Source organism: Apus apus, chromosome 1 (genome assembly GCF_020740795.1).
Source record: "Apus apus isolate bApuApu2 chromosome 1, bApuApu2.pri.cur, whole genome shotgun sequence".
NCBI lineage: Eukaryota > Metazoa > Chordata > Aves > Apodiformes > Apodidae > Apus > Apus apus.
This window is the reverse complement of record NC_067282.1, coordinates 180833308-180860936: the sequence shown is the minus strand read 5'-3', so window position 1 is coordinate 180860936 and position 27629 is coordinate 180833308. Positions and strand designations below refer to the sequence as shown.

Here is a 27629-nt window from a genome sequence, read left to right as displayed (position 1 = left end):
GATGCTGGTTCTTCCCCTTTGGTTAAGAGAACATAGTTTTCAAATGCACTGTGAATGAGAAAAGCTGCTCCTGTCAGCTTTCACTGGAGATCTTTTGTATCCCACATGGTGTTCTCGCTCCCTGGAGCAAACAGCAGAGGTGATGATTGCAATCAGTTTTACAGTGACACCAGACAATGGCCTTTTTGATCATTGGTGCTGGGTGTAAATACTATGGGAGCAAAGAGGTGGAGAGGTGTATATGATGTTTATTTTTGGTAAACTTCAGTCTGGAAAGTCCCAGTGTGTCTTCTTGCTTCTTCTAATGCTTCTGTAGGTTCATAATCGCCTGGAAGACTTGATAACTAGTTTACGGACAACCCAGGCAGCTGCAGAGGACAAGCACCAGCAGCAGGTACATGACTGGCTTCTGTGAACGACAGGCTTAGCCTTTGAATTTTTTTGTGTGCAGGAAATTGATGAAAAGATGAGGTGGGCTGTGCAGGCACAGTTCAGTCCACAAGTACCCTTCTGGTTTCAAGGCAAGAAGCCAGCACAGTTTTAGGGTAAGGCAGCACTATAAACTTCCATATTCCCCTGCTGCTCTGTTTTGTGTCTGTGTTGTGGAGTGCAAGATACATCAAGAGTTCATCAGCGTGATTTGTCTCACCATGAGGAGGGAGTGAGCAAGTGATTTTGGGCAGCTCTAGCTGCCCACTGGAGTTAAACCACAGCAGATGATAGACAGGATGAACGTTGTGGCCAGGGAGGAGATCTGTGGTTGCAAGATGAGAGAGCAGACTGGACCTGGGAGATCTGTATTGTCTTTGCAGCTTTTTCAGAACTTCCCCTTGAGAGCAGGCTGGCTTCTGTCATAAGACCCAGTGTTTCACCTATTCCATGAGGATACTTGGGAAAGCTGTACACTGTCACGATTTGATATTCAGATGTGTGGCAAATTTTTATAATCTTGCCAGGACAAAACAAAGATAACACAACATCGGGTGCACAAAGAGGCACTGGGGCTGGCGTGCGGTCTTACGAGAGATGGGGCAGAACCCCCTTGCTTTCTAACCCTCCTCACCACAGTGGGAGGCTGGGGCGGCTGGATTCTGCCTTCCCTCTCCTGGTAGAAGCCACATGGCAGCTGCATCCTTTGTTGTCCAGCAGGACCTGTGAAAAGGTTTAAAGGTGATCCCAGATGGTGAAATTAAGATGCAAACGAGGTGAGATGTCATGTGCACACCAAACTGTATTGGAGTAACACAACAAAGTCCCTAGAGCGGATAGGACAGGGCGGAAAACAGAAACAGAAAATAAAGAAGAAAGCAGAGATACAGAGGACAGCAAGTGAGAGAATGGTTACCACCACGGTCCGGCAATGTCGTCAGTGGGGAAGTGCTTCCCTGCACCCATAGTGTCCCAGATTTTTATACAGTTCTTGCCCTCTCCACCCCCCCTTTTCTCCCTGTACAGGGGAGAAAATCCTTCTGTCTTCTTCGTGCTTCTCCAAGATAGGAGGGGGGGTATGGTGCCAGGGTTATGTCCTGGAGATAGTCTTTGTCTGGCTAATTAATCAGATAAGCCATTGCAAAATAGGAGGTTGAGACAACTGGCACCACAGGATTAGTTTATTGCAGTAGAGGTTTGGTCCTAGGAGGCAGCTGGAGACTGGCACTCTTCATTTTTTCCTGCTAGGTTGGTGGTTTTAATGAAATATCAAGGCCTGGTTATCGCTGGATATTCTGCTCCCAGCAACAGCTGTAGAACCCCTTTGTCTCCAATCTCGGCATGTCCCACACTAAATTCCCCAGTTCTCAGGTACACATCGCAGGGGAGGGGAGTAAAACGGTTTGGTGGGTTGCTGAGACGTCTCTTTAGTCCATCAACAAATCTTGTATAACTCTTAGATGTCTCAAGACACAGAACAGATATCCTGAGTGCCTAAGTACACCACTTATCTCTTGGACTGTTTGAGACAAGCACTCTACATCCTGAATGTCACATACACCCTAAGGATTTTCTTATCCTAAGCCTCTGTGCTAAGGTTTTCATGACTTTCTGTCCATCTGTTGTGTTGTTTTGTTGTGGTTTTTTTTCTTACAGAATGCCATTAAAAGCAGCTAGTAAACTTGCGTTCTCTATACTTGAACTGAATCAGCAAGTTCTGTTCCACTGAAATGCATCTGCCAGGCAAATCTTGGTCCCCTTGGGTAGAAGCTTAAGTAGCATTGCTGATTTGAAAACATTTTCTTGCTCTCAGGAGATGCAAAGCTGCTACAGAAGCAGTGAGGCTATTTTCTGTGGTGGGCACTAGTGGAATTTTTATATTGTGAAGTAGGTATCATTATGAACTCCAGAAGGCCTCTGGAAGAAAGTTTTAGGGTGATTTTTTCTGTGTGTGTTTTCTTATCTCTCAAGCTGTAGCCTCATCTTGTCACTTATAGCGTGTTTGTTCTTTCCACCAGCTTCAATTGCTGTTCTTGGTTATGTTTCCTAAAGTATATTTAACCTTAACTGCAGCTCTTGGATGTAGTGAAGAAAGCTTAGGCCTGTTTCCATGTAAGTTACTGCTTTTTATTGCAGTATTGCAGATTTTCTTTTTTCCACTGTTTCTTTCTCAGATGCAAAAGCAGAACGTGCTGACTCTGACATCAAAGGACTTGCACAGCATGTGGGAAGAGCAGTTGAAGTTGAGATCACACCTTGAAGAGCGTGTTGCTCAGCTTGACAGGGAAAAGGCTGAACTCTTGGAACAGGTGAGTCCAGGAAATTCTCCAGATGACTATCCAATACCCAGGAGAACCTTGATCACCTTTTCATCAAGTACTTATATAATCAGCTTTTTCTGATATTTCTGCTATTCATGACCTTCTTGTGATTTAGGGATCATCCAGGAAACAAATAAAAGCTAGCTGGTTATCTTAGTGTAAATTCTGGAGCAGTTCTGTTGGGAAGAGCTCCCAGTGGGGTTTGCTATCAGTTGAGCACATCAAGCAAGGCTGCAGTTCCCCAGTTCTTTCTTGGATTCCTTCTGCTCACCTTCTGACCCCCTGGTTTCTGAGCAGGGTTAAAATGCTTCATGTTTCCACTTCAATGTATGCAGGAGCTACTGCATGTTTTCAGGATAGTGGTAGCTTAAAGCCTTTCAGGAAAACATAGTGAAGGAATTCAGAGGAGGTAAACTAGTGCTTGGGAAACAAGAAATGGTTGTCAGTTTCCAAGGGGCAGTCTTTTCTCCCTTTCTGTAGAGGAAAAATATAACTACAAAGTTAAAACAGCTGCCAGCTCTTCCGTGTTTTGTCTGAGAAAACACAAGGAAGAACAACTTGTGAACAAGTAAACACCCACAAAGAAAAGATGGAAATAATGGCAGAGGGCAATGAAACATTGAAGAGTTGCAGAATTCTTCCACAAGCCCTGTCTGCTGGTTGTTGGGAGATCCCCTGAAAGCTTTAGATAGACCTGTTTTCTCCCATGATGTACCATCCCTTCTGTGAGCAGACGGATTCCCACAAGTGTCCTCCAGCATCTTTGCCACTTTTTTGCCTTTCCTTTAGATACTGTTCCTATGCTGTGTGTGTCATCTGTCTTTTCTCTTTTGAAAGTGTGACAGTGAAAGACAGAAAGCGAAGAAGCTGGCAGAGTTGAAGCACTCAGTTGAACTGCGTCTGGACCAAGAAATGGAAAGAAACATCGAGCTGCAGAAAGACTGTAAGAGGTGTGACTTTTAATATCCCTGACTGCAAGTCAGACTTTTTTGAACTTCAGTGTAAAAACAGGTGTACATAACTGTTTGTGAGTGAATTCAAGCCTCCTGTCAGTTCTTGCAAGGCACTGCTGTATGTGAGGCTGTAGGCTTCAATAGCTGCCACAAAAGCTTCAAATCCAGGCTGCCCTGTGGTTCTCCTGGGAGGCAAGTCTGAATCCTTTTTTTTTGGGTGAACTTTGGACCCTCCAGGTGATTTTCATCAGAGGAATGCTGGTTCTTCTCAGTAATTCCAATTGCATCAAGCACATTAAAGATTGAGCGAGCCCTGTCTGTATACGAGCATATGTGAAAAAGGTCAGTTGTTCCTGTGCTTCATTGTTTTCTTGACTAATTTGCTGTGCAGGTTGAAGAGACTTCTGAGCAGAGCTACAGGGAAACTAAGGGAATATGAGGAGAGAGAAAAAGTGTCCCAGCTGAATTTGCAGGGAGAAATAAGGAACAGGTATTCTGAAATGGTCACTGAAGTTGGTACATTAAGAACAAAGGTGAGCTCTGATTTCTTTGAGGTTTTTTGGTGGTGGTGATTTTTTTCCTGAAACCTGTGTTATTCTTTCCCTGCACTTCTTTTCACGTTGTTGATTTTTTTCCTTGGCTGTCATTTGGAACTGGTCACCTTTTATTGATGCTCATTCTACTGTTACAGTAGTAGATTATTATAACTAACACTGGTGTAGTCATGATTATGCGTAAAGATGAAAACATGATGTGCAAAGCAGCATCTGCAAGGGCACATCAAGGGCAGGCTGTTTTGTAGAGGAAGGGAGAGATGAAGAGTTGCAGCAAGGCTGGCAGGGTCCATGACCTCGAGGGACAAGGAACTGCTCCACAGGCCCTCCCCAAGAAGAGCAGAACAAGTTCAGTGACAGTCAGTGGGATCAGCCAAGAGTGCAGATCGCCAGGCCAGTCCATAGGGACAGGCAGATCAGCATTCCTACCAGGACATCGTATCCCTAGGTGAGGGCTGAGTGCAGTGAGACCCAGCACAGGCCTGGCTGCAACTTGAGGCCGTGGCAGCATCTTCTAGGTCTGACAGAAGGATTCCTCCTCTAGAAGAGAGGGAAGTAACTCTGCCACAACTCGGAACAACCATCTTGGTTGGCTTTGCCCAAGATCACCCCTCAAGCCCCACATTAGGCACAACTGGAGCAGGAGAAAGTTCAGGGTATGCTTTTCTGAAAGGTGTTGTTGCTTCCCAGGGCACAATGTGATGAGGTGATGCAGAAGAAGTTCTGTAATTTCTTGCTCAGCAGTAGCAGTCTCAGCCCATCTTTCTCTTCTCATGGGAACCCAGAAGCAGAGTTCCCACAAGTGCTTTTGAGGCTGCTCTGGCTGTTCAGTAGCATGAACCCATTTATCTACTTCTCTCCCCATTATTCAGGTTTGTTTGACCTAAAGGGACTGTCTTCCTCCATCAGTGCTGGGAAAGCTGTGTTCTGAACCACTATTTACAGATCTTTCAGTGTCATGGAAAAAAAGAGTGTGTGTTTCTTGTCTTGTTAGTTCTATAATGAAGCCTTGACTGTGTTGACAGCATGTGAAAATTCCTCTAAAGGATGATACATGTTGTTTCTGAAGAAACCAGAAGTGCCTGGGTATGGGTGTGTTTCACTTCCCATGAGCATATGGGCATCTCACAGAACAGTAGTTTTAGTGCTTTTCCACCTAGCCCTATGGGTGAAATGCTGCCAGTTTGGTACCTCTTGGTGTGTGACCTGACCTACTGCAGAAGGACTGAGACGGGATGGGAACCTGGGGAATCCTCTCAGAAATGCTGTGAAAGCTGTTCTTGTTTTAAAGGAAGAGCCTGGTTTCACTTGGATTTGAACACTGAGTCAGCAGATGATAATTATAGTTTCAATGGCCAACCCTTTCCCAATTTTTCACAAATTGGGTGCTTTTAGATCCCTTTGAGTTCCTTTTTTTTTTTTCTTTCTTTCTTTTTTCTGTCTACAGGTTGCTGACCTTTCTCAACAGCTGGAGAGAGAGTCTAAAAAATGCATGCAGCTAGAAACACAAAATCAAGATTTGAGAGAAGAGTTGTCCACCATGCGTGGGAACCACAAACAACTGGAGAAGAGCAACTGCCAGCTGAAAGAAGAGGTGACTAACCTCAAACATCATTTGGAGACTAACATGGTGGATCACAGGCAAATAGAACAATGTAAAAGAGAGATGGAAGAACGAGCTGGACAAGAAATAAGGCAAATACTCCAAGAAGTCAATCTGTTTTTGCAGGTAAGTGAATTTCTCACGTGTCTGTAATCTCTATTACAAACTTGGAGTTGTCATGGCCAGACATACAGATCCTGCTTTGTCATTGCACAGGGGAAAGTGCTCAGAAAAGAAGTCACCAAAGTGGCAGGGAGAGCTGGAGGTGAGGGATTCTCCTCATTTCTTTGAGGAATCCTTTTCTGTATGCCCTGTCCTACAGAGACAGTGTTCTTCCATTAGTTGCTTTGATGAATAATGGCACTAAGAGGGGGCATTCCTTCTAAATGAAAAGACTTACTTAGCCTGGTAGCTCTGGGGTTCTGCCTTGGTTGTTGATGGTCGTGAGGAAGCACAGTTGCCTCACAGAGTAAAGCTGGGCCTTTGAAATTGGGTATGTACAGTTGGTGGGCAGGGAGAGTTCTGTCTTTTTCTTTGCAATGGTTGAAGGTGTGTTATCTGCTTCAGGCACAGGCAGCCTCCCAGGACCGCTTAGAACAAATCCGAGCCAGCCATCATGCTTCCCTGAGAAACCAGCTAAAACACAGAATTAGAGATCTTGAATGGGAATTGGACAAGATAAAAAACACCCAACAAGACAGTATTTTTCAAAAAGAATCCACTCAGACAGAAGTGGAGAAATACAAACAGCTGTATCTGGAGGAAGTAAAAAGTAGAGGATCCCTAGCGACTAAACTGGAAAGGTAAGTAGATGTTTCTTGGAGTGGTAATAAGATACTACTTTTTCCTCAAGTGTTTTCCTCCAAAAATTCTTCATCTGCATCTGGTCAGCATTGTGTATGTAAGTGTAAGATGTCATATTTGTGAGGAAAGTTCCTTAAGATGCTTTCCCTTAATGAGAACTGTCTTCATTTCTCTTTAGTGTTCCAGCAGTAGCACCACTGATCAGGGATTTAATAGAATCATAGAATCATTAGGGTTGGAAGAGGCCTTCAAGATCCTCGACTCCAACTGTAATCCAGCTACCACAACCACTAGCACCACATCTAAACACTTCGGGAACACTTTCAGCGATGGCAACTCCACCACCTCCCAGGGCAGATGAAATGCTGGTTTTGATTTAGTCCTTACTCCCTTCTGCTTTCAGACGCTGAACAAAGAGCTAGAGAGTGACTTTGTGGCAGTGTTACTCCCAAAGATGATTCTTTGTATATTTCTGAATGTTTCAGAGCTAATGAGAAACTAGCAGAAGCCAATGCTAAGCTCCTTCAGGAGCGCAACAGAAGAAAATCTTTAATTGCAAGTAGCATCGTCAGTGGAGGTCTGGCTGCAAGCCCAGTTCTGTATTCAACTGAACTGGGACATCTTGGCAACAACCTGGCACTGAACAGAAGTCTAAGTCTAGGAGGAAGCTTCCTAAGTGCAAACGGGAATGCATTATCATCCAGAAGCAGGGTTGAAGCCTATGTGGCTAAGGTAAGCATTTTGAAATACTGTTTTCAACTATGCTAGGGAGTATCCATAAGCAAGGATGTGCTTTTTAGCTTAAAGTTACAATCCATTTGTAGTGTCAAATGTAGTTGCTAGAGAACATGCATCTAAGTGGGTATTTCACTTAGAACTGCTGGCTTAAGTTACCTCAGCTGGGTGCAGTACATCATTAACAGTGTTTGAAGCCACACCATATGTGTGAGGAACTGAAAGTACAGGATTCCTGACATGTGCATCTAAGGAAAGACGATTGAATTGGAAAATAAAGCTTCAAGTCTGGAATAAAAGGGAAAATCTGTGTGTATCCCTCTGCATACGTTAATGGGTGGTGGGTGAATCTCCATCAGTTTCCAAATGCAAAATTCCTAGATGCACGGTCTGTGCCATCATTTCTGCAAGAGTCCTGTGCCATTCAGGAGGCAAATTGGAGCATGAGGAAGGAATTCAAAGATGACAGTTTTAGTCTGTTTTGAAGAGCTTTGCCAGTTGTGCTGCTTAGTACTCTGCCTGTTCACTAGATTATATAAAGATAGAAGAGTTTCTATTACTCTAAGCCACTTCACTGTTCACTTCAGTTATGCCTCAGATCTTTCCCAGTAGCCTGGTTCCCTTCTACAGAATTTGTCTTGCCTTGAATTCAAGCTGAGCAGTGCCTTCTGGGCTGGAGATTACAAATGCTTTTGCCACTGAAGCTTCTCATGACAGGGAGTTAAGGAGCTTAAATGGCAGAATACCTCAGGTAGTTGTCTTAGTTGTCTTGCACTGCTTTAGTCAAAGCTCTCTGTGCAAGTACTTCACACTGCTAATATTCAAAATGCTGGTATTTCTTCCTTGTCTGTGCAACAATGAGAAAAAAACAGTGGTAAGTCATGCTGAGAAAGAAGTGCTCCTCTGACAAGTGGACACATTTCCTTTAGACATAGCTAAGGAATTTGGAGTTTCAAGGCTTGAAAGGTTTCCAGTTCTCCTAATGCACTACATAACCTGAGAGGCAAATGGCAGTGATTATGCCTATAGCGTTACATTTTGAAGATGTTGCAAGCTCAGCAAAAAATAAGCATTTTCTTCTTAAGAAACACTATAAAGAAAAGTGCTCCATTACAGTATAGCCCCTCCCCCTTATCAAATATATATGCTACAGAAGTTAACCTTGAAATGGAAGTGAAAAAGTACCTGGAAAATACAGAAAGGTTCATAATGACACAAGGTCACTGACCAGTAAAATCCCAATCACATGCATATGTCTTTGGAGTGTTTGGGTTTTTTTGTTTTCACTTTTATTACAGCTCCAGGAATGAGGAATAAATTGCAAGTACTTGAAAATTCTGGTCATGTAATGACAAACAGTGTCTGCAGCAACCAGCAGTTCATTATGCTCTGGAAGGAGGTTGGCTGAAATGTATTTTGCATCATAAGAAGGATGTAGGTGTGTATTGCCTGTCCTTCACAGGAGTAAAGAGATCTTTGACAGGGTTTTTTTAATGATCTGGTCTTCTGACTCCCAAACTGCTCATGAATTGGCACATCATCATCCAGAACTAAATTGAATGAAGCAGATGAAAGAGAAATGTGAGGGACTGTTAGCAGTGTCTGTATCATCACCTGGGAACTGCTGCCTTAGTCTGTAGACTAAGGCAAGGAATGTCTGCTGCAAGGAGATTTTGGAACTGGAGTCCTGTTGGTAGGTTTAACAAATGTTTAAGCTGAAATCCTAACAATTGTGCTAAAGGCTGGTGAAAATGAATGTGTCTTGACTTAGAAAACAGTAGTGAACTCTGCTAGCTGCAACCAGTGTGAATTAGTGGATTTATGAAACCAGTTTTCTACAGAATGTGAGAAAGGGACTATTTGCTCCTACACTTTCTCTCAAATTCAATTACTTTTCTGATTTTCTTTTCCATCTGCACTCTTGTATTGTAGCAGTCTTTGTATTGTTAGCTTTTTAACTTTTTTCCTTTACATGTAGCTCATGTTATTTCTCCCTGAAGACCTTTGAACTTAAGGCCGTTTTTCTTTCTTCTTCAGCTCCTTAATCAACAATCTGTTCTCTTTTTTTTGTTTGTTTTTGTTTTTGTCTGCAGCCAGATACATGACAAGGTTTGTAGCCAGTATTGTTTAATGTTGGATGGTATTTTATACTGGAAATATTGTGTCTACTTATGCTGTATAGGTTTTGATTAAAACTTAGTGATGCATTCACATTTTTCTCATAGTGCCAATATTTTTAAATGGTTAGTGTGTCCAAGTGAAAGAATGGCTGCTTTTATCCTTTATGTATTTGTAATGTTATGGCTTCTGTGGTAGTTAAGGATCTGTAAGATGACAGTGTATGGATTTCACCTGTTATAGTGGAACTTCTTTAAACTATAGAAGTAGGCTTGTTTACCCCTCCTTGCCAGTTTTGTTACCCACTTGCCAGTAGTGTTCTGAAGTTTGAGTTCCTAGAGTATCACCTCATGGAGTCTTACACCATCCAGCTTACTCTGTGCTCAAGCAACCTGTGTGGGTAAGCAGTAAGTCAACACTGCTTTCTGAAAAGGAATTTGAGAAGGTGACTGCAGCAGGGAAACCCAGTATGAAGAGTTGTGCAGTGAGGTGAGAAGTACCTTCTCAGGAGGTTTGGGATAGCTAGTTGTGTTGTCTTTTCCAGGGGGCTGGGGAGGAAGAGAACAGTGGAGGCCAGTTATACTCCTCAAAGGTGTATTTTCCCTGGCTCTTCATTCCCCTTTCAGAAATCAGTGTGTTCTTGTTTCCACCTATTTCTCTTTCCTCAGGCATGGATAAGAATCATAAAGATGCTTGGGAATCTGGGGGATCCTTTTCTGAAAGTAGTTTCTTCTAACACAGCTGCTACTGCTTTGCTTAGGATTGCTGCTGTTTTGGGGTCACCTTTTGGTCTAGGCATTAGTTTTCCTGCTTTTTTGTGTCATCTGCATCCTATTTCACGTTAGGGGTCTCTTCTCCCCAGGGTTTTACTGCTGTTTGTACCTACTTGAAAACTATTAGAGGTTTGGGGATCTGGAGATTCCTTTTCCATTGTTCTTTCAGCTCCATGTTCCCCTCTTCTACCTGTGAAGGCACAGAGTATTCCAACAAGGTACCACTGAGTGGTTCTTCTGGAGGAGCTGGTGAATGTGCTTCCAGCTGTCCCTTTAGTCCTGGAGTGAAGGCCCTTCCCTCAGCTTTGCTGGTTTACGTCCCCACTTCTTTGGCCCATGGAGTTACTGCCTGCTCCTGAGGGCATGCAGAGTGATTCCCTTCCTGAGGCTCTTGCTCTCCATGGCCTGCTGAGTACATGGTACATGTTTCAGCTCTTTGTGGGCATGTTGCTAGAAATGCTTAATTCCCCAGGGCTTCAGTACTAAAGCAAAAGAAATGACGAATGGGTGAGGGTGGACGAGGCCTCTGAAGGTGATCTAGTCACACTCCACCCCTGCTTGAAAGTACAGTCGTCCGTAGCAGGTTGCTGAGGGTTATGTCCAGTCAGGTTTTGTACATCTCCAGGGTGGATACTCCACAGCATTTTCTGGGCAACTTCTTCCAGTGTTTGACCATATTTACAACTTGAAAAGGAAAGAATATGAAAAAATCCTTATGTTAAAGTGAAATTTCCTCTAATCTTGATTTGTGCCCATTCCTCTTATTCTTTTTCTTGACACCACTGAGAAGAGTCTGGCTCCATCTTTACTCCCCCCACCAGGTATTTATATACCTAGATAAGGTCCCCCTGAGCTTTGTCTATTCCAGTAGAGAAACCATCGCAGCTCTCTCAGCCTCTCCATGTAGCTCGTGTAGTCCAAGCCCTTCAGCATCTTCGTGGCCGTTGTAGGCCTGGAAGCTGAATGGTGCCTGTTTTGAAGTTCACTTTAATGAGTTACTAACTTGACAGAAAACAATGTGCAAGTCACATGTGTAAGCAACAGCATAAAGTGCTTGGACTGTGACTTTTCAAAAGATCTGATTTCTTCTTATGGGGACTTCAAAGTCAGAATCATAAGTGATAATATATTAATTGGTACTAGAAGTAACCACCTCCTAGGGAAGAGAGGAGTAAGTGCTCTTTTCCTGTGATCCAAGCTGATTGTGGTTACCCAGTAAAACCCACAGCACTTCTGGTGCAGAAGCTGTGGTTGCTGCTGTCTTTCCCAAGTACAAAGGTCACAAGAAAAAGCTGTGTCTGTTTTTATTTTTATTTCAGTGTGTCATGGCATTTGCAATAACAATAAATAAAAATCTTGGCATAATCTTTAGGATCTTTTTCAATTCTCCATCTTAAGGTGGAGAAAATAAGAACATCAGCTCATTCTTTTGTCTGGACAATGGTGTGTGTCAGTCCTGCAGCAGCTGCTGTTGCACCTCTTCTTTTAGGAAGTACAGAAGCCAGCCTCAAGGGAATTTGTCCCTATGGATGGCATTTGTCTATATCTGAGCATTTAGCTGACATTATTCTCATGCCTTTGATGATAAGACTTTAGCCACACCTTCATTGCAGTGCCTCCACTGTGCTTTCTCCTGTTTATTTTTAAATGCCTCCTTATAATCCAGCTGGTGAGTTGCATATTGTTTGGGGCTACAGTCAATGTTGCTCAGCAGTGAGAATGCTACAGCCTGGCTGACCCAAGAGTTTCCCTTCATTAAAAATCCAACCCCAAACCAAGATGTCTCCACTTGGGGTGATTTTTTTTAGATTTTATCACATTATGTGTGGATTTTAAGAATGTGTTAGAAGTATTGCCAAAATGTTAATTGCATATCTTCTGCATTATTCTAGATGCAGCGGAAACTGGATGAAAACATCTCTAAAATACTTGAAGAAGGTAATGTGTCATTCTGTTGGGAGTACTTTTAAGGCAAAAGGTGACTGCTCCTAACTCTTGAAAATAATGGCCTGAAAGTTGTCAAGTTCCTCTGCTAAGCATGGGTGTTTTTTTCCGCTAGCTTTCCAGTTGAGACTTGACTGCGAAAACTCCCTGTTGCCAAAATACTGTGTAGAATGTTACACAGTTGCCTGGAAAAAATCAAGTGCAAAGAAAACGAAGCCATTTCCTCCAGACAGACACACTTGGCTTAAGTTGAAGTCATCTTTCACTAGAGTTAGTTCGCAATCACAAACATAAAAGAACCACTGAGATGAATTTTTACAGACCTCAGCCATCACTACTTCCATGTACATTGATTGCATTTAGCACTAAAGCATAAGAAGCACATTCTCTGCTGTTCTTGGTTTTTGCTGCTCTTATCCACTTTGGAATAAGCAAGAGTATAATCTGTGACAAAAGACAGCCTTTCTTTAGGCAAAGATCATTCCACAGTGTTTAAGGCAAACATAAGAGGAGTTGAATGCTTGTACTACATGGCATAAAATATGCTCTGTAAAATGAGGCCAGGTGGCCAAAGAACACCTATTTGAGAATTGTTCCTCCCGAGTCACCACTTTGCAGTGACTGGTGCTATTTCAAAACTGGTAGCCTCTGAGACAATTGCCTTCTGTTCCTGTATGCTTTTAATCTGAAATCTTTCAATAGCTTTAGAAATACTATTGACTGAGAAGTAAATGTGGAAAAAAATGTTTCTTTGTGCCTAGCCCTTTCACTGTTATGTTCCCTTGGAAGTTTTTAAATCTCTTTCTGGATTTTAGTCTCTCCAGTTACCCATAGTATTTTTACAGTGACCTATCTGCCCCTCTCTATTGTAAAAGTAACATCAAGAATGTTGTCTTTTCTCCCTAGCCACTGCTGATCTTGAAACTGCATCTCCTGGAGCTTCTCCCATGGTATCTACTGATGGATCTTCAAAAAATTTCAATGCTGATCTGGATCCCCTTCACAAGGCAGTGCAGGAGTACCGTGATGCTGTGTACCAAAATCATAAGATTTGAACAAAATGCTAGGGAAAGGCTCTGGCAATCATTTTGTTTACATACTGCACCTATGGTTTCCCATCCCACAGTTCACAGTTGTTTTATTTTGCACTGCAAATATGAGCCATATCTATTTTGTCAGACTAGCAGACTGACTAATCTTGATTCTTGAGCTTGACAGAACTGTTGTATTAAGGTAGTCGCATTATTTTGCTATCCTCATGTTCTGTGTTTTACCAAAAGCATTCCATTTTTGTTAATAAAACAAGCATTTTTACTTATTTCAGTGAGTTGCCTGTTGTTACTGAAGATCTGTCGTTGTAATTTAGTGTCTGCAACAGTCCCTAGAGATCAGAAGATTATAGAACAAAATCCAAATTCTAGAAAAGTAAGAATGGTTGTATTGAGACAAATGGAGGCTGGAAAATTTGGGGCTTTTTCCAATCAATTCAAGGACTTGAGTTAACAGGCAGTGAGGAAAGCAATGAATGTCACTGTGACAGTGTTCCTTTTTTTATGAATACATTTTTGTGAAGCTAATGCACTGTATTTAATTCCAGATATTGTTTGAACTTGATATTTAATAAACTTTGTTATCTAGTATGTCTTTGTTTTATTTTTACCCTCCTTGACTTTGCTCTTCACTCCCTTTCCTGTCCATGTAACTGTCCAGAGCTCTCTTCTGCTCACTTCAGCTCTGCTCCTGGAGGTCAGGCAGTTGTCCAGCATGCATCTGTGTCCTTTTCCTCCAGGAGGGCTTGAAGCACAGTTGTGTCAAGATGGTGGACTAGAGATGAGGTATATGTGGCTTCTCCTGTGTTTCAGAGCAATCCTTGTGGTCTGGGCTGAAGGTGATGGGTGAGCTTCTGGTAGCCATGAAAAACCGGCAAATACTACAGGTTTTGATCCTGTGGGAAGCTGATCAATTTGTAGAAAAGATGTTAAAAACTTTCTCTGGCCTGCACCAGAGAGCTTGGTCAAAGAGAAGTTCAGCTTTTGGTACTTTCTAGACTCCACAGAGAAAGACGTGGGATGTCTGGGCCTTCACTTTGTGTTGTTGTTGGGATGAACTCTGGTATGACCTATTCTCAAGTTTGTTCCTAACCTGCTCTGTGCTGGAGTTGTCATTGAGAGGGGAAAGCTTGGCTGGTGGAGCAGCAGCACAGAAGTTGACCATTGGCATCAATCACCATGGGACAGGAGGTGAGGAATTAAAGGGAAGTCCAGTCAGTTCCTTCTCTTCAAAGTCCATCTCTAGTGCCACTGTGGGGACACTCTTGATGATCTTGGAGAGGGCATGGCACTTGGGATGCTCATGTATGTCTTATCCAGAAATAAAGTTGTATGACTCTCAGATTGATTATTGCCTTTATTGCTTTCTGCAGTGGTTGGACTTATGAAAAATGGTGAAATCTGAAGCATAAAACTAAAAACTAGTTGATGGATGTTATAAACTACGCAAGAAGCTAAACTAGTCTCTAGATAAAAACTCGTTCACCCACATAACAATCATAACTACCAAATATTTGAATTCTGTTCCATTTCTCATCAGAGACTGTTTCCACTTGGAACCTGACCATTTTAATTGAACGTGAGCTGACGATTCCTCAGGAAAGCAGTGTGCAATGCCAGAGAGCAAGCCTCTACCCCATTATAGTTACACAAAAGAATCTTAAGCCTGCTTTTTCAAGGACTTTGAGCATTTGCACTTCCTAGATTTAAGCTGCACTTACGCCTGACTCTTGTATCCAGGATGAGTTAGGACAAGCAGTAGAAGAAACAGCAAAAAGCAAGAAGGCTGTTTCCGCAGCATCTCTGAGCACACACTTTCATGCATTTTACACTTCCAGTTTAATCATGGAAATCATCCCACACACTCCTACTGCTAATGATCTGATAGTTAGGAGAAAGGTGGGCCCCAGTCCTATTGACTGTTTACATCTTAATGTGCCCTGTTTTTTACATCTATTTCCAAACTAACCGAGGTTCTATTGTGTGATATTTCCTCTGCAGGATCACACGTTGTCAATCAGCATCAGCTCCTAAGTCATAATCACTTCCTGCCTTGGCTGCTGTTCAGCATTGCAACTCACTGGAAAACAGCACTCCTGTAACTCCCATAGGTATAGATAAAATCGTAGAGATACAGAGGTACTAGGTGGCAGTTGGCAAGAACTGGTGTTATTTATTGGAAATGCTATAAACTGAGTTCTAAATGGTTGTAACAAGCTAGGGGTTTTATTGCTGCATGTTTGGTTCCTGGTCTTTCATATGCATGTTGCCTTGAATACAGTGACAGCAGTCTGTCCCCTGTATCTGAAGAGACTACATCACTTGCATGTCCCATTGGTGCAAAATGCTCCAGATTCTTGCCATATACCATCAGCAGCTCTGGGCAGACAGTTTGCAGAAACATCACAGCATTCATCTGTGTGCAATTATCCATCTGCATCATAAGCAGAGTTGGAGTCTGAAATTACAAGTGAGAATTCCCAATGAATTAAGAACTAAAATGCAAAGCAAGAACCGTAACTTAAACCAAATACTTTAGGACAGGAAGCTTCTGTTAAATTCTGGCACCTTAAAATATTTCTGAGTGGAGAATGTTTTCTCACAGTTTCTCAGTATTTCTCATAAAATGAATGACATGCACAATAATTGTATGTGTTAGAGAACTTTGTTATAAAGAGCATTGCTGTAAAACCTAACTTTTTCCACATTCAACAGGTTTCTATCTTGTTTATTTCTATTTTTTTTGGATCTCACTACTTCAAATCCAGCTTCCTTGATTTCTCCACCTGTGTAAGTTCCACTCCAGTTTCTGTGCAGAGCACTGTAATAATCACTGCTGCAAAAATTGACACTGAATCAAAGAGAAGATAAATCTAGATAAGATAAACAAAACAAAGATGGTGGGACTAATACATGCACATGCCCTTGCGTTCCCTTCAGCAACAAGCACCTTTTATCTAAAACTGCAAGTAGCATTCCACATGGAGTGAAATTTCTTGGCATTCAGTGCCATCATTACTGATCTAAGGCTAAGTGGCAGCAGCACGTTGTTCAACACAAGTTCCAGAGTTCCTGGAACGTGCTGCAAGGCTCCAGGAAGGAAGATATTACTGCTTAGATAAGGTCAGGCCTTTAGTGCTAGCAAGTAGTTCTTGGCAAAAGTCTGAATGCTACTTTGTTTTCAGCTTTGATTTCTACCTTCGTCAGTGAAGCTTTTATTTCCTTCAAGGAAAATGCTGCTGCAAATGTCAACATTTGTGTCATCACCGTAAAGTTTACTGTAAAAAAAAAGGCCCCTAAAAAGGACGCTGGTGTAGAATGTAACACACTGGAAGGGGCTATCAGGAACAGTATTTCCAGAAAAAATGCCTGGCTCTTTACAGTCTTCTGTCATATGTTTTTAACCTAAGCCTGGGATGTTTTCCCTCCCTCACCTTGAGGCCTGGTCTGTACAGATAAACACCTTCTGGCACATTTGGGTTTGGTGGGTTTTTGACTGTGAACACCTGCTTCATAAAGTATGCCTTATATGAAAAACAAGGAAGTTGAAACTGATCTGATACAGCTTCTCTTGATCTTGACTGTGACTGAGGAACTCTCTTCCAATAAAAAAACCCAAAAAAACAAACTTTAAAAAGCTCCTTAGTGGAGCTTCATGCAGCAGAGGCTAAACGGCAGAATCATGTTACTGCAGATACTGCACCTACTGAAGCATATGGGTCTGCTACATTTGTTGTGCAAGTAGTTTGGTTATGGCCATGAGATAAAACTCCCATACAAACCACTCATGTTTTACCTTCAGCTCTAGCACAGTGTGTTAGATGTCTCTCAGTTGCTTAACTTGTAAAATGGACTGAAGGATAAACAATAACCCTAGGGACTAAGGACTATAGTTGATAATGAAGGTTGAGTCATACTAGAAATCCTCCACTGTCAGAGTAAGTCCTCAAAATAAAATCTATGTTCTTTCAATCCAGTAATGTGCCTGGTGGCCACATAATATTTGATGAACCTACATGGCAAAAATGCCAAGTGGACATGGAAACACATCACATGGATTGCAATCAGGGGAGTTGCCCTTGGACCACAGAAGAGGCTTTCTGTGTTGCTTCATGCACACGGAATAAATTTATCTTTCTATAAGCCAGCTCAGTTGTTTCACTGGAGGCATCCTTTTCCAGTAATAGTCAAGACTTGTCCTTTCACTCAGAGATCTCTATTAAACAAACAAAAGGAGGAAGTGACCAACCTAAGACAATGCAGGAAACTTGATGGAATATGACTATTACCTCCAATTCAGCATTACTTCCTTTTGCCCTCAGCATCACCTTTCTCTGCCCTGCTCATTTTTGTAAAATTGGTTTATTAATCTGCAAGGACACATTGGATTTTACTGAACATCACTTGTTAATCAGATGTTTAATCTAGGTTCTTCGCAGGAAGAGACAATTTCAAGAACACTATGGACTATGACTCTTGTTTCCTATCTCTGCAGGGCTCTTCATGTACCCTGAAGAACCAGCTGACAGCAACATGGCCACTGCAGTCAGAACTCACTGACATTGCCTTCAAGTCTGAGGAGGGAGTTACTATTTTTTTTTTTTTTTGAGAGTACTTTCCCTTCAGCAAGAATAAAGGCTTTTTGCATACAATATTACTCCTAATCTCCTAGGAGATATTTGCTCTGCTAATCTAGTAGGATTAGTGGGAAGGAGCAAGAACCTTCACCCCAGCCAGCTGGCATGCTCCAATTGGCATATCACTGCTCAACAGAATAATGATCTGTGGTGCTCTTTTTCCATTCCAGTTCTCTTTCATACCTCCTTTACAGCTGAGATAATTTTTCCTCTCAAAAATTCAGCTCTACTTCTTAATTTCCTCTATGTTTTACCTTTACTACTTTCAAAACTTTTGCTACACAGGCTGCAGGGTGAGTTCACCTAGAGTCCAGACACAGCCTTCACACTGCCATCCTACATTCAAACTCCTCCTCTGGGGACTAATACCCTCTAGTTTTGAAAATTACTAACACAAGGCCGTCCCTTTATGTCCATTTTCTGGTTTCAGTCCCATTTATTTTTCCTACTTTGATTCACTTTATGAAAGTAAATTAATTATATTTACAGAATCACAGAATCCTAGGGGTTGGAAGGGACCTCAAAAGATCATCTAGTCCAACCCCCCTGCCAGAGCAGGGTCACCTAGAGCACATCACACAAGAAGGCGTCCAGGCGGGTTTTGAATGTCTCCAGAGAAGGAGACTCCACAGCCTCTCTGGGCAGCCTGTTCCAGGGCTCTGTCACTCTCACAGGAGAGAAGTTTTTTTCTGATGTTTACATGGAACCTCCTGTGTTCCAGTTTGCACCCATTGCCCCTTGTCCTATCACTAGACATCACTGAAAAAAGCCTGGCTCCATCCTCCTGACACTCACCCTTAACATATTTGTAACCATGGATGAGGTCCCCCCTCAGCTTCCTCTTCTCCAAGCTAAAGAGACCCAGCTCCCTCAGCCTTTCCACATAAGGGGCATGTTCCACTCTCTTAATCATCTTTGTGTCTCTGCACTGGACTCTTTCAAGCAGTTCCCTGTCCTTCTTAAACTGTGGGGCCCAGAACTGGACCCAATATTCCAGATGCAGCCTCACCAAGGCAGAATAGAGGGGGAAGAGAACCTCTCTTGACCTACTAACCACCCCCTTTCTAATGCACCCCAGGATGCCATTGGCCTTCTTGGCCACAAGGGCACATTGCTGGCTCATGGTCATCCTCCTGTCCACCAGGACCCCCAGGTCCCTTTCTCCTACACTGCTCTCAAGCAGGTCAGCCCCCAACCTGTATTGGTACATGGGGTTGTTCTTCCCCACATGCAAGACTCTACACTTGCCCTTGTTGAATTTCATCAAGTTTCTCCACACCCAACTCTCCAGCCTGTCCAGGTCTCACTGAATGGCAGAACAGCCTTCTGGTGTGTCAGCCACCCCTCCCAGTTTAGTGTCATCAGCAAACTTGCTGAGGGCACACTCTGTTCCCTCATCCAGGTCATTGATGAAAATACTGAACAGCACTGGTCCCAGTACCGCATCCCTTGAGGGACTCCACTAGTCACACACCTCCAACTAGATTCTGTCCCATTGGCCACAACTCTCTGACTTCTTTTCAACCAGTTCATGATCCACCTCACCACCTGATCATCAAGACCACACTTCCTCAGTTTATCTCCAAGGATGCTGTGGGAGACAGTGTCAAATGCTTTACTGAAATCAAGATAAACCACATCTACCGCTCTACCATCATCTATCCACCTAGTTACTTCCTCATAGAAGGCTGTAAGGTTGGTCAAACATGACTTTCCTTCGGTAAAACCATGTTGACTTTCATTGGTAACCTATTTTTAGATGGACTGCACAACAGGTTTGGTTCCATTAAAATACTGTTTCAGACTGGTTATAATTCAACTTCCTGCATCAAATACTGCCTTCCTGAGTGCTTTGTCTCCACCATATACTTAGAGGGACATAGCTATCTAGTATAGACTAGAGCTCCTGTAAGTTCACAAAGCTATAATTTCATCTTAAAAATTTTTAAAGCATATAGGGTGCCAGATTCATTTTCAAAAAACTCCTTATGACTGGGTGTCCTGGCTTTGATTCCTTCACCAGTACATCCAGAAGACCAAAACCAATGGCATAAAATGGGAGCAAAATTTGTTGCAGAACTTGTAGGACAATTTGAGTACAAGCAAAAAATCACAACTTTGAAAAGCTTTAGTGTTGCTGCCTAAAGGAGAAGGTAAGCAAACTCCATAGTTGCCAGTTTTTAGACAGAACTTTGGTTCTGAGCAAGATCCATCTTGGCAGGGCTGAGTTGGTGCCCACAATTTCGCCCAGACCTGTGAGCTGGCCATCCTTTGCCTAACTCATTGCAGAATAATCAGTTTGACAATGCACTGCGTATCAACCCATTTGCACTATGTGCAGCCAGGCTTTGTTATGATCCTTTTCTGAAATGCGGTTTAAACTTGTATTTCTGAATCCCTTGGAGGATGCCCAGGGCGTAGCTCAGCCTGTGAGTGGAGACACATTTTAACCTCTTGAAGCTGTTATCCCCTCCACCCTGCACACAATTTCACAGGTCCAGAAGGAGTGCACGCCAGAGCTGAGGTCACTCACCTGAAGGGAACAAAACAGGGTTTGCAATCTGTGTTTTAAAAACCTGTATGGAACTATTAATTTCCAGATCATATTTTTCCAGCTTCATCAATTCCTGACCTACTCTGAACTCTCATCTACTCACTCCCAGGAATTTACTAATCAGCTTCACCACCTTGGTTCCACAGCTTTCCATCTGAAATCATTACTCCAAGGACAGAGAAAATAGTTTCAACTAGCATCAGCAGCTCATCGTATTTTAAGTCCTCAACCAAGCACAGAGCCAGGGAGTTCTACTGCTAACAACGTTCTTGAGGCAGATGGTCTCCACATGCATTAACCTTCCATAACTCACCTAACAAACATAATTCCTCATCTACAACAGATTTCCTTAGTCCATCCAGTGCTTTACTAGTACTCAGCCTACGTAGTGCAACAGTAACTCTAATACATCCAAGGCTAGGTAGTGCATTTAAAATCAGCTCACCCTAATTCTACCCTCTTGGCCTCTGCATTTTTATTCTGCTGAGCCCTGGAGTTGATACTTTACACAATCTGCTCTATTTTCCAATAGAGTTCACCCTCCATACCTGCTTTTCTCTTGTGCCAGTATCAGTGTTTCCATAGCAAAAGTTTTTCATTATATACGATTCTGTTGACTGTCTAATGAAACTGGTCAAATCTTTTGACATCATGAATTACAGCCAGACTTTATCAACTTTCAGTAATCACAGAAAAACCCTGATTTGCCTGATTCTCTGTCTGCTCAGCAGACATTTCCTTGTGGAAATTTAGACAGAAAACAACAAGACTTTACCGGGTCACAAGGTGGATAAAGGAGAAATAATTTTGCTGGACTTCACATGCTCCACCAAAAACAATCTTGGAAAACAAACTAGAAGCTACAAGAATTGAGAACCAGAGAACAAATATCTTCAGTTCACTGCATTTGGTTTCCAAACTGAACTTGCAATTAAAAATATCAAATATATTAAACTCAATATATAAAAATGAACATTACAAGAACTATTTTTGACGGCACATTTATATATGGAGGGAAAAAAAAAAACAAACTGGACCTCTTGGCACAATACAGGACAAGGAAAACAACTTTGTTAAACAGTAGCAACTTCCTCTGGCTGCCACCATACCGGTGTTTCTGCTGGGTAGTTAACAGGACTTAGCCTAATACCACAATACACTGCACACAGCTTGTCCCACTTAACTTGGTTGTTGCTGATGTGTGAGAGGTCTGTTAAAACTACACGATTCTTATATGCAGTATTAATGCATATTTCATTCCAAAGAAGTAATTTCTTTATCTAAAGTACTCCTGCACCTTCTAAACTGTACTTTTGCAAGACAACAGTTACACATGAACAAATACACAACTCTGTTTCTACAGATTTTACCCAAAGTTTGAGCAACACAACAGCTGCTGAGAGAAGATACAGAAAGTGTTGGTCTGGAATTTAATGAGCTACAAATAAATATGTATATTTGGTTTAGGTTCTGTGTTTCTCCTCAAAAGTCTTTCTTACTCAAATTTGTCTGCAAGCATTAAGGCACCAAGAACTCCAGCACCTGTAGTTTAGTCTCGGGCACTAGAGAACAAGTTTCAGAAAGAACAAAACCCTTTACCACAATGTATCACTCATTAATTCAAACATAAAAGGCTTTAGCATTCTTGTTTTCTACACTACATAAAAAAAGACACAAAACCCAGAATTTTCTGCTTACAGCCAGAACTACAGTTAGAAATGGTTAAATTAATTGTTACAAAATCTACTTCCAAATAATCCTGAGTTAATACATAAAGTCTTGGTTTACCTTTAGGAATGAGATCTTATTTTAAGAATGAGATATATACAAAAAACAGGACTACCACTGATACTGCTTCCATTTCTCAGTATGTATTTTACAGTGAAATTATGCAGCATAAAACCCCAAAGGAAATTCAATGAAAGCGTCTTTAGTAAAATGTAGAAACTTTTAATTAACATGCAAAACTACAACATATTTGTAATAAAAAAACTGGTGACTAAAGAAATTAAACACAATTTGTAAAAATCATCCATGTTGTTAAATAGGTCTGTACAACCAAAGATTTACAAAGTCCCATTTTCTTCTTTTCAATGCACAACTGAGTTTAAAGGCTCTGCTCGAATATTCCCCAAGTCAAGAGCTGAATCTGTCTCTTCATCAATTTCACCAATGACAGCACTGCAATAAAAAACATGTCACCATATGTTGAAACTCTGTGGTGCACATCTGAAAAGCCACAAAATTAACTTGCTAGTAAAGACACTGTCTGTCCCTGCCGACCGCCCCCCCCCGCCCTTTTCTTTTTTTAATTGTAGAGCTCCATCCGTGAACTTAAGACTTTGATGGCCATAAGTACAGTCTCAAGGAAGGGTGGGGGTTTTTTGTATCTTTTTAAAGATACAGGGTTTAAGAAACAAATACTACTGGTCTGTTTTAGGCAGTAGGCCAGCCTCTGAAACAGGAACTGGTAACCTTTTAGAGAGAGATTAGCTTTTCAAGAGTAATGTCTAACTGCAGCAACCTGTAAGCACATACAGCATCAGATAAGCAAGACAATTTCCTTCAACACAGCCTACTGTCAGAGTTAGTGAATACAGAATTATTCCTTCTAAAAAATGTTTCCAAGTTTGTCGGGGTTACAAAAAAATAAAATACTTGTTATGAAAAAATGTTTTGAGTACACTTGATTAATGTGGCAGCCTGATATGATGAGAAAGTGAAGTGGTAAACAATTGTTTGGCTTTTTACACACATTTGTACTATTTTAATTAAGTTACTTATAGAGTAGCAGGCTTAGCCTTGCCTTTGTACATTCATCGATTTATGTATTTTTGCTTGAAAGCTTAAAAGTGATAAAAGCTTTCAAAAATTAGCCACTTTCTCAATGTTAGATAAACACACCTCGATGTAAGTCTAAGTCTTGATATTTCTTTGTACAGAAACACCCACGAGAATTAGAAGAAAATTCCTACTCAGGCTCACACGTTGGTCACTGTGACATGCTCCTTTTCTGGTTGTGATAAAAAAAATAACGTAAATTTTTTACCATCAGCTTCAGAAGGCTGCTGCAAAAGCCATCTTCCTAGCAGGCCCACTTACCAGGCATGCTTTCCATTTCTCTTGTAACATTCCTATCTGTTTGGCACACCAGCTACTTTTATCTGCATTAAATGAGCTTTTACTCCCATACCATGGCATTTTACATCAAATATCAACTTTGACCTGTCACTACACTGGCTTTGACAGCTGTTATACTGTCAAGTCAGAACCTTCATGCATCTTCCAGATTATAAAGTGGCCTCTGTAAATATCTGATCTACAAAAATTCTGTTAATAGTCAAATTTGTATACCAGATTGCTGATAGAACTCAAGTTCTATCTCATCTTTTGTTCATTCTTCTATCTTTTCCTCCATCAATGGATCCTGTCTTTCACAGATGAATAAAGAACATCTACACAATGGCTAGACTCAAGAAGGGTAAATGCTGAGCTTTATAATGAACTGTCCTAGATTGCTATTAGTACATGAGATGGTTAATTTACAGCTCAGTAAATCCAGACAATATCTTTACATTACAACGCAATCCCTTCTGTAACAGAAGCACACATATTTGCTATTTAATATGCCTCACCTTTGATAGTACCATCAGTGCTATCAAGAGATACAAAGATGTAAGATGTCTGAGGCTATTAAGATGTATACAGATACATCATGTATGTATACATATTTATTCACACAAATTTGTATTAATTGGTTTATGCAAAAATATGCTGTACTTACACATTATCACCTCTTACAATGTATAATCCCAGCACTACTTGCTCAACTCCTTGTGAAGAACTGAACACTCGTTCATGGCTTTCATCCAAAATCAAATTAATGGTCTGATCGAAACCTTTGAGGGTTCCCTAAAAAAAAAAAACAACCCACAAACAACAAAAAACAACACACACACACACAAAATAAAGTACTCCAGTTATGTTCTAAATTTATGATCTTTGTTCTCAAGGGTATCTTAAAACAAGGAGGCAATAAGGTACTAGAGAAGAGATGCTTAATTTAGGATTTTCTGTTTGATTTAAATAAAAAAACCTAGAGAATGGAACTTTAAAAGCAATACTCATTTTTTTAAAAAATATCTATATTTATTCCTGTGTGTTTATGCTAAAAACGACAACAATCTTTAGCATTAAAAGTAATAAAGTTTCCCTTTTACCTGTGATGGCCCTCTAGACAACTAATTTTACTATTTCTACACAGTCTTCCTTGTATGTAAGTTTCCAGAAATTAAATAAGTTATTAAATAAAAGAACAAAAATGTTGGATTCTTGTGATCAACAGTGCTGAAACTGTTCTTATCATGTGATTTTAAGTGGTGTCTCTTTAAAGAATATTAGCTTGGTTCCACCAAATTACTCAAAAAACCCCAACGAACGCACACAAAAAGACTTTCTGTGCCGCTTCAATATGCATTTGGAAAAATGATAATTGATTTGTGTAATTTAGCATTAGTAATTAAGAAATTTAAACTCATGTAAAACACCATCATTCAGTGGGAATACCCATTTGCATCATTTAATCATGTAACAGTAAGTCACATATACCAACTCCATTCACATATTTTTGGTGGAAAGTGTCTTGTATCACAACACAAAGTTCATCAGACTGACTCCAACCAGACACAAGATTTGCTGAAGCCAGAACAGTTCTGCTAAAAGTACTGATGTCTCTTTTCAGATGCCATATGAAGCTAAGTGCGAACAGACAGGAAGATATAATCTTCACTCAACAAGCATACTATTAAGTTAAACTTAAACACCAAAGAGTAAGAGACAGGATGGGGGTTGGAATTCAAGAAAAAAACAACACAGAAGCAGTAAAACCAGAACATTATATAGTCTAATATATAGCTTGCCAATCCTCAGCTTTTCAGGCTTTAAACAGAACCCTAGGTTCTTCAGCAGTTATCAGCTGTTGTTTTTCTATAATCATATGGGAGAAATGCTCTTAGGATGAAAGTTTAAGAACATACTGAACAAAAAGGACATTCTAGATGGAAATCGAATTACTGAGCAGTAAAACAAATGCATTTTCTTGTGCATTCCTGTAGAACAGGCCATTTGACGAAAAAAAAAAAAAGTCAATGCATTTTCATGCACAAGTTTATTGATGGACAAATCTAACAGGCAAAAAACAGGAAGTGTTTAAATGATGACCATAAAGCTTAAAAAGAAATAAGTTTGTAAAAGTGTGAACATTTAAGTGATAATATTCTATGCTCGTTTATTTATGGCCATGATGGGAAGTCTTTACAGGGGAAAAGAAAATGTTAAAAAATACAAGTCTCACCACAATCATTCTTCCATCAGAAGTAATTACTGCAACTGTACCTGATAGTGCATTAAGGCAAAGTTTAGAGATACCTGAAATAGAACTGTTAACATTTTCTGAAATATTTATACATAATGTAAGTTCTAAGATTCATGAACAGACAGAAAAGCCTATCAGCATTCCTGTTTTTTTAAAAAAGCAGGATGGTTGATAGTCACATTTGACAATGTTTGTCTGTTTTAGTTTTTCTCTACTCAGCCACGAACAGTTATAACCAAACATGAACAACATTAAAAAGCAGGCTGAAGATCTGAGTTCACCTCTCCTCCCACTGCTAACTGCACTACCCCACAACTGAAACAACCAGTTTTATAAATGCTTCAACCTTAAAAACAGTGGGGATCCCAAGTCTGGCATTCTACATCCCCTCAGTCTGAAGATCTGGCTATCTCAATTTGGAAATATCATCTTCAATGACTGAGTTAATGCCTTATTGTTTGTGAATAAAACAGAAAATGCCCATAGGTTATCAGGAGTATAAAAACCTAGGAAGGGTTTCAAGAACAATGCAGCTTTTGAGGAAACTACATAAAGCTGATAATTACACACGTTAAGAGCCCTTCAAGGGGCCAGGCCCGTTGTGAATCTCACCCCTCGCCCAGACCAAGCAAGAACAGGTTTGCAGCACTTGAGGCTACAGGGGACCCTGTTCTCTGCGTCTCCTGTAACCCGCGTTCTGCCTGCCAACCCAGCCTCAAGTGAAGAGAAACCGCCAGAGCCAGCCAGGCAGGCCCCAAGCAACGCAACCACCATGCACCGACAGGCCCCCCCGCAGCCTGCGCCGGGGCTGGGGATCCCCTCGCAGCTCACGCGATGCCGGCTCCGCTGCAGCTCTGACCCCCGCCCCGCCCCGCCCCGGAGCCGCGCTGCAGCCGCCGGCCCCCGCGCCCGGCCTCCGCCACCCCCGCGGGCGCGGAGAGAGGGGAGGGAAGGCCCGCTGCCGCCCCCGCCGCCGCCCGCCGGAAGGATACGGTTGATGTAGTTCTCCAAGGCAGAGGTCATGGCGGCGGCTCCCGCGCTCGGCCCGCACCGCCGCCCCCGCCCCCGCCCACCGGCGCCACCTCCGGCGCGCGCCGCTGACGCGCGGCTCGCCGCGCACGCGCACGCGCACAGCCCCGCGGGGAGGGAGGGGGAAGCCCCGTGCCAGGGCCCCGCGTGCGCGTGCGCGGCGGGCTCCGCGCGGCGGGGGCCCCGCGGGGGGGTCACACCGCGCCCCGCGCATGTGGCGTCACCCGTGGGGACCCCCTGTGTGGGCGGGCGGGGCCGCGGGCGCTCTGAGCCCCTGAGCCCCGGGGCCCTTCCCTGAGCCCGCCCCCTGCTACGGCGAGCGCCGGCAGCCCTGCGGCCCGGGGGGGCAGGGGCGCTGTCTCCCGTGCCCCGCCCCAGGGCTGCCCTCGGGCCGCGCTGCCTGCGTCTCGCCTGGCTGTGCTAGTCCCGGAGTCACGCATCCCGCCCAGCTTCCCTGCGGGCGGCCGGCGTCAGCCGCAGGAGGCCTGGCTGCCGCCCGGGCTCGGAGAGCCTGGCAGCAGGGCCGTGGGGTGGGTGCCCGGGGCAGCGTTACGGTGCTGCTCGTTGAAGTCCCGGGCAGAGGTGCTCTCTGTAGGAAAGGGGGGACGCTTGCCAGGCTGTGGTTGAGACATGGAGCTCGGGGAAGGCGGTTTTGTTGTGGCCGGAGCCAACACTGACGCATGAGTGAGTGACACCCAAGCCGCCTGCCTGGGCCCGGGCTGCCGCTGCAAGGGGAGGGCTGTGCAGCTGCT

The 27629-nt window shown here is 42.5% G+C and overlaps 2 protein-coding genes across 14 annotated transcripts in view; one reads left to right on the top strand and one right to left on the bottom strand.

The window, feature by feature from the left end:
• The window catches only part of ANKRD26 (ankyrin repeat domain containing 26), a 52127-nt gene extending 38253 nt beyond the window's left edge, over nt 1-13874 (top strand). For 7 of the 12 annotated variants that reach the window (XM_051610844.1, XM_051610835.1, XM_051610818.1 and 4 more), the window contains 9 exons: nt 317-394; nt 2604-2738; nt 3588-3700; nt 4095-4236; nt 5705-5986; nt 6428-6663; nt 7150-7396; nt 12183-12228; nt 13141-13387. In XM_051610844.1, the coding sequence (XP_051466804.1) occupies nt 317-394; nt 2604-2738; nt 3588-3700; nt 4095-4236; nt 5705-5986; nt 6428-6663; nt 7150-7396; nt 12183-12228; nt 13141-13289 (1428 nt within the window). In that variant the 3' untranslated portion in view covers nt 13290-13387. Of the gene's footprint in view, nt 1-316; nt 395-2603; nt 2739-3587; nt 3701-4094; nt 4237-5704; nt 5987-6427; nt 6664-7149; nt 7397-9492; nt 12229-13140 lie in introns of those variants that run through there. The other 5 variants (XR_007888644.1, XM_051610872.1, XM_051610861.1 and 2 more) reach the window with 5 other exon arrangements.
• An 8529-nt stretch (nt 13875-22403) lies between these two features.
• LSM8 (LSM8 homolog, U6 small nuclear RNA associated) lies at nt 22404-26925 on the bottom strand. Of its 2 annotated transcripts, XM_051644094.1 has the most exons (5): nt 26841-26925; nt 25828-25868; nt 24259-24386; nt 23379-23487; nt 22570-22655 (listed from the first exon to the last, which is right to left on the bottom strand). In XM_051644094.1, exons 1-4 carry the CDS (start codon nt 26869-26871, stop codon nt 23391-23393), a joined length of 297 nt encoding a protein of 98 aa, XP_051500054.1. In that variant the 5' UTR covers nt 26872-26925; the 3' UTR covers nt 22570-22655; nt 23379-23390. The 2 variants fall into 2 exon arrangements, with proteins under 2 accessions (XP_051500055.1, XP_051500054.1); XM_051644095.1 differs by lacking the exon at nt 23379-23487 and having other exon boundaries at nt 22404-22655.
• Between the last annotated feature and the right edge of the window lie 704 nt (nt 26926-27629).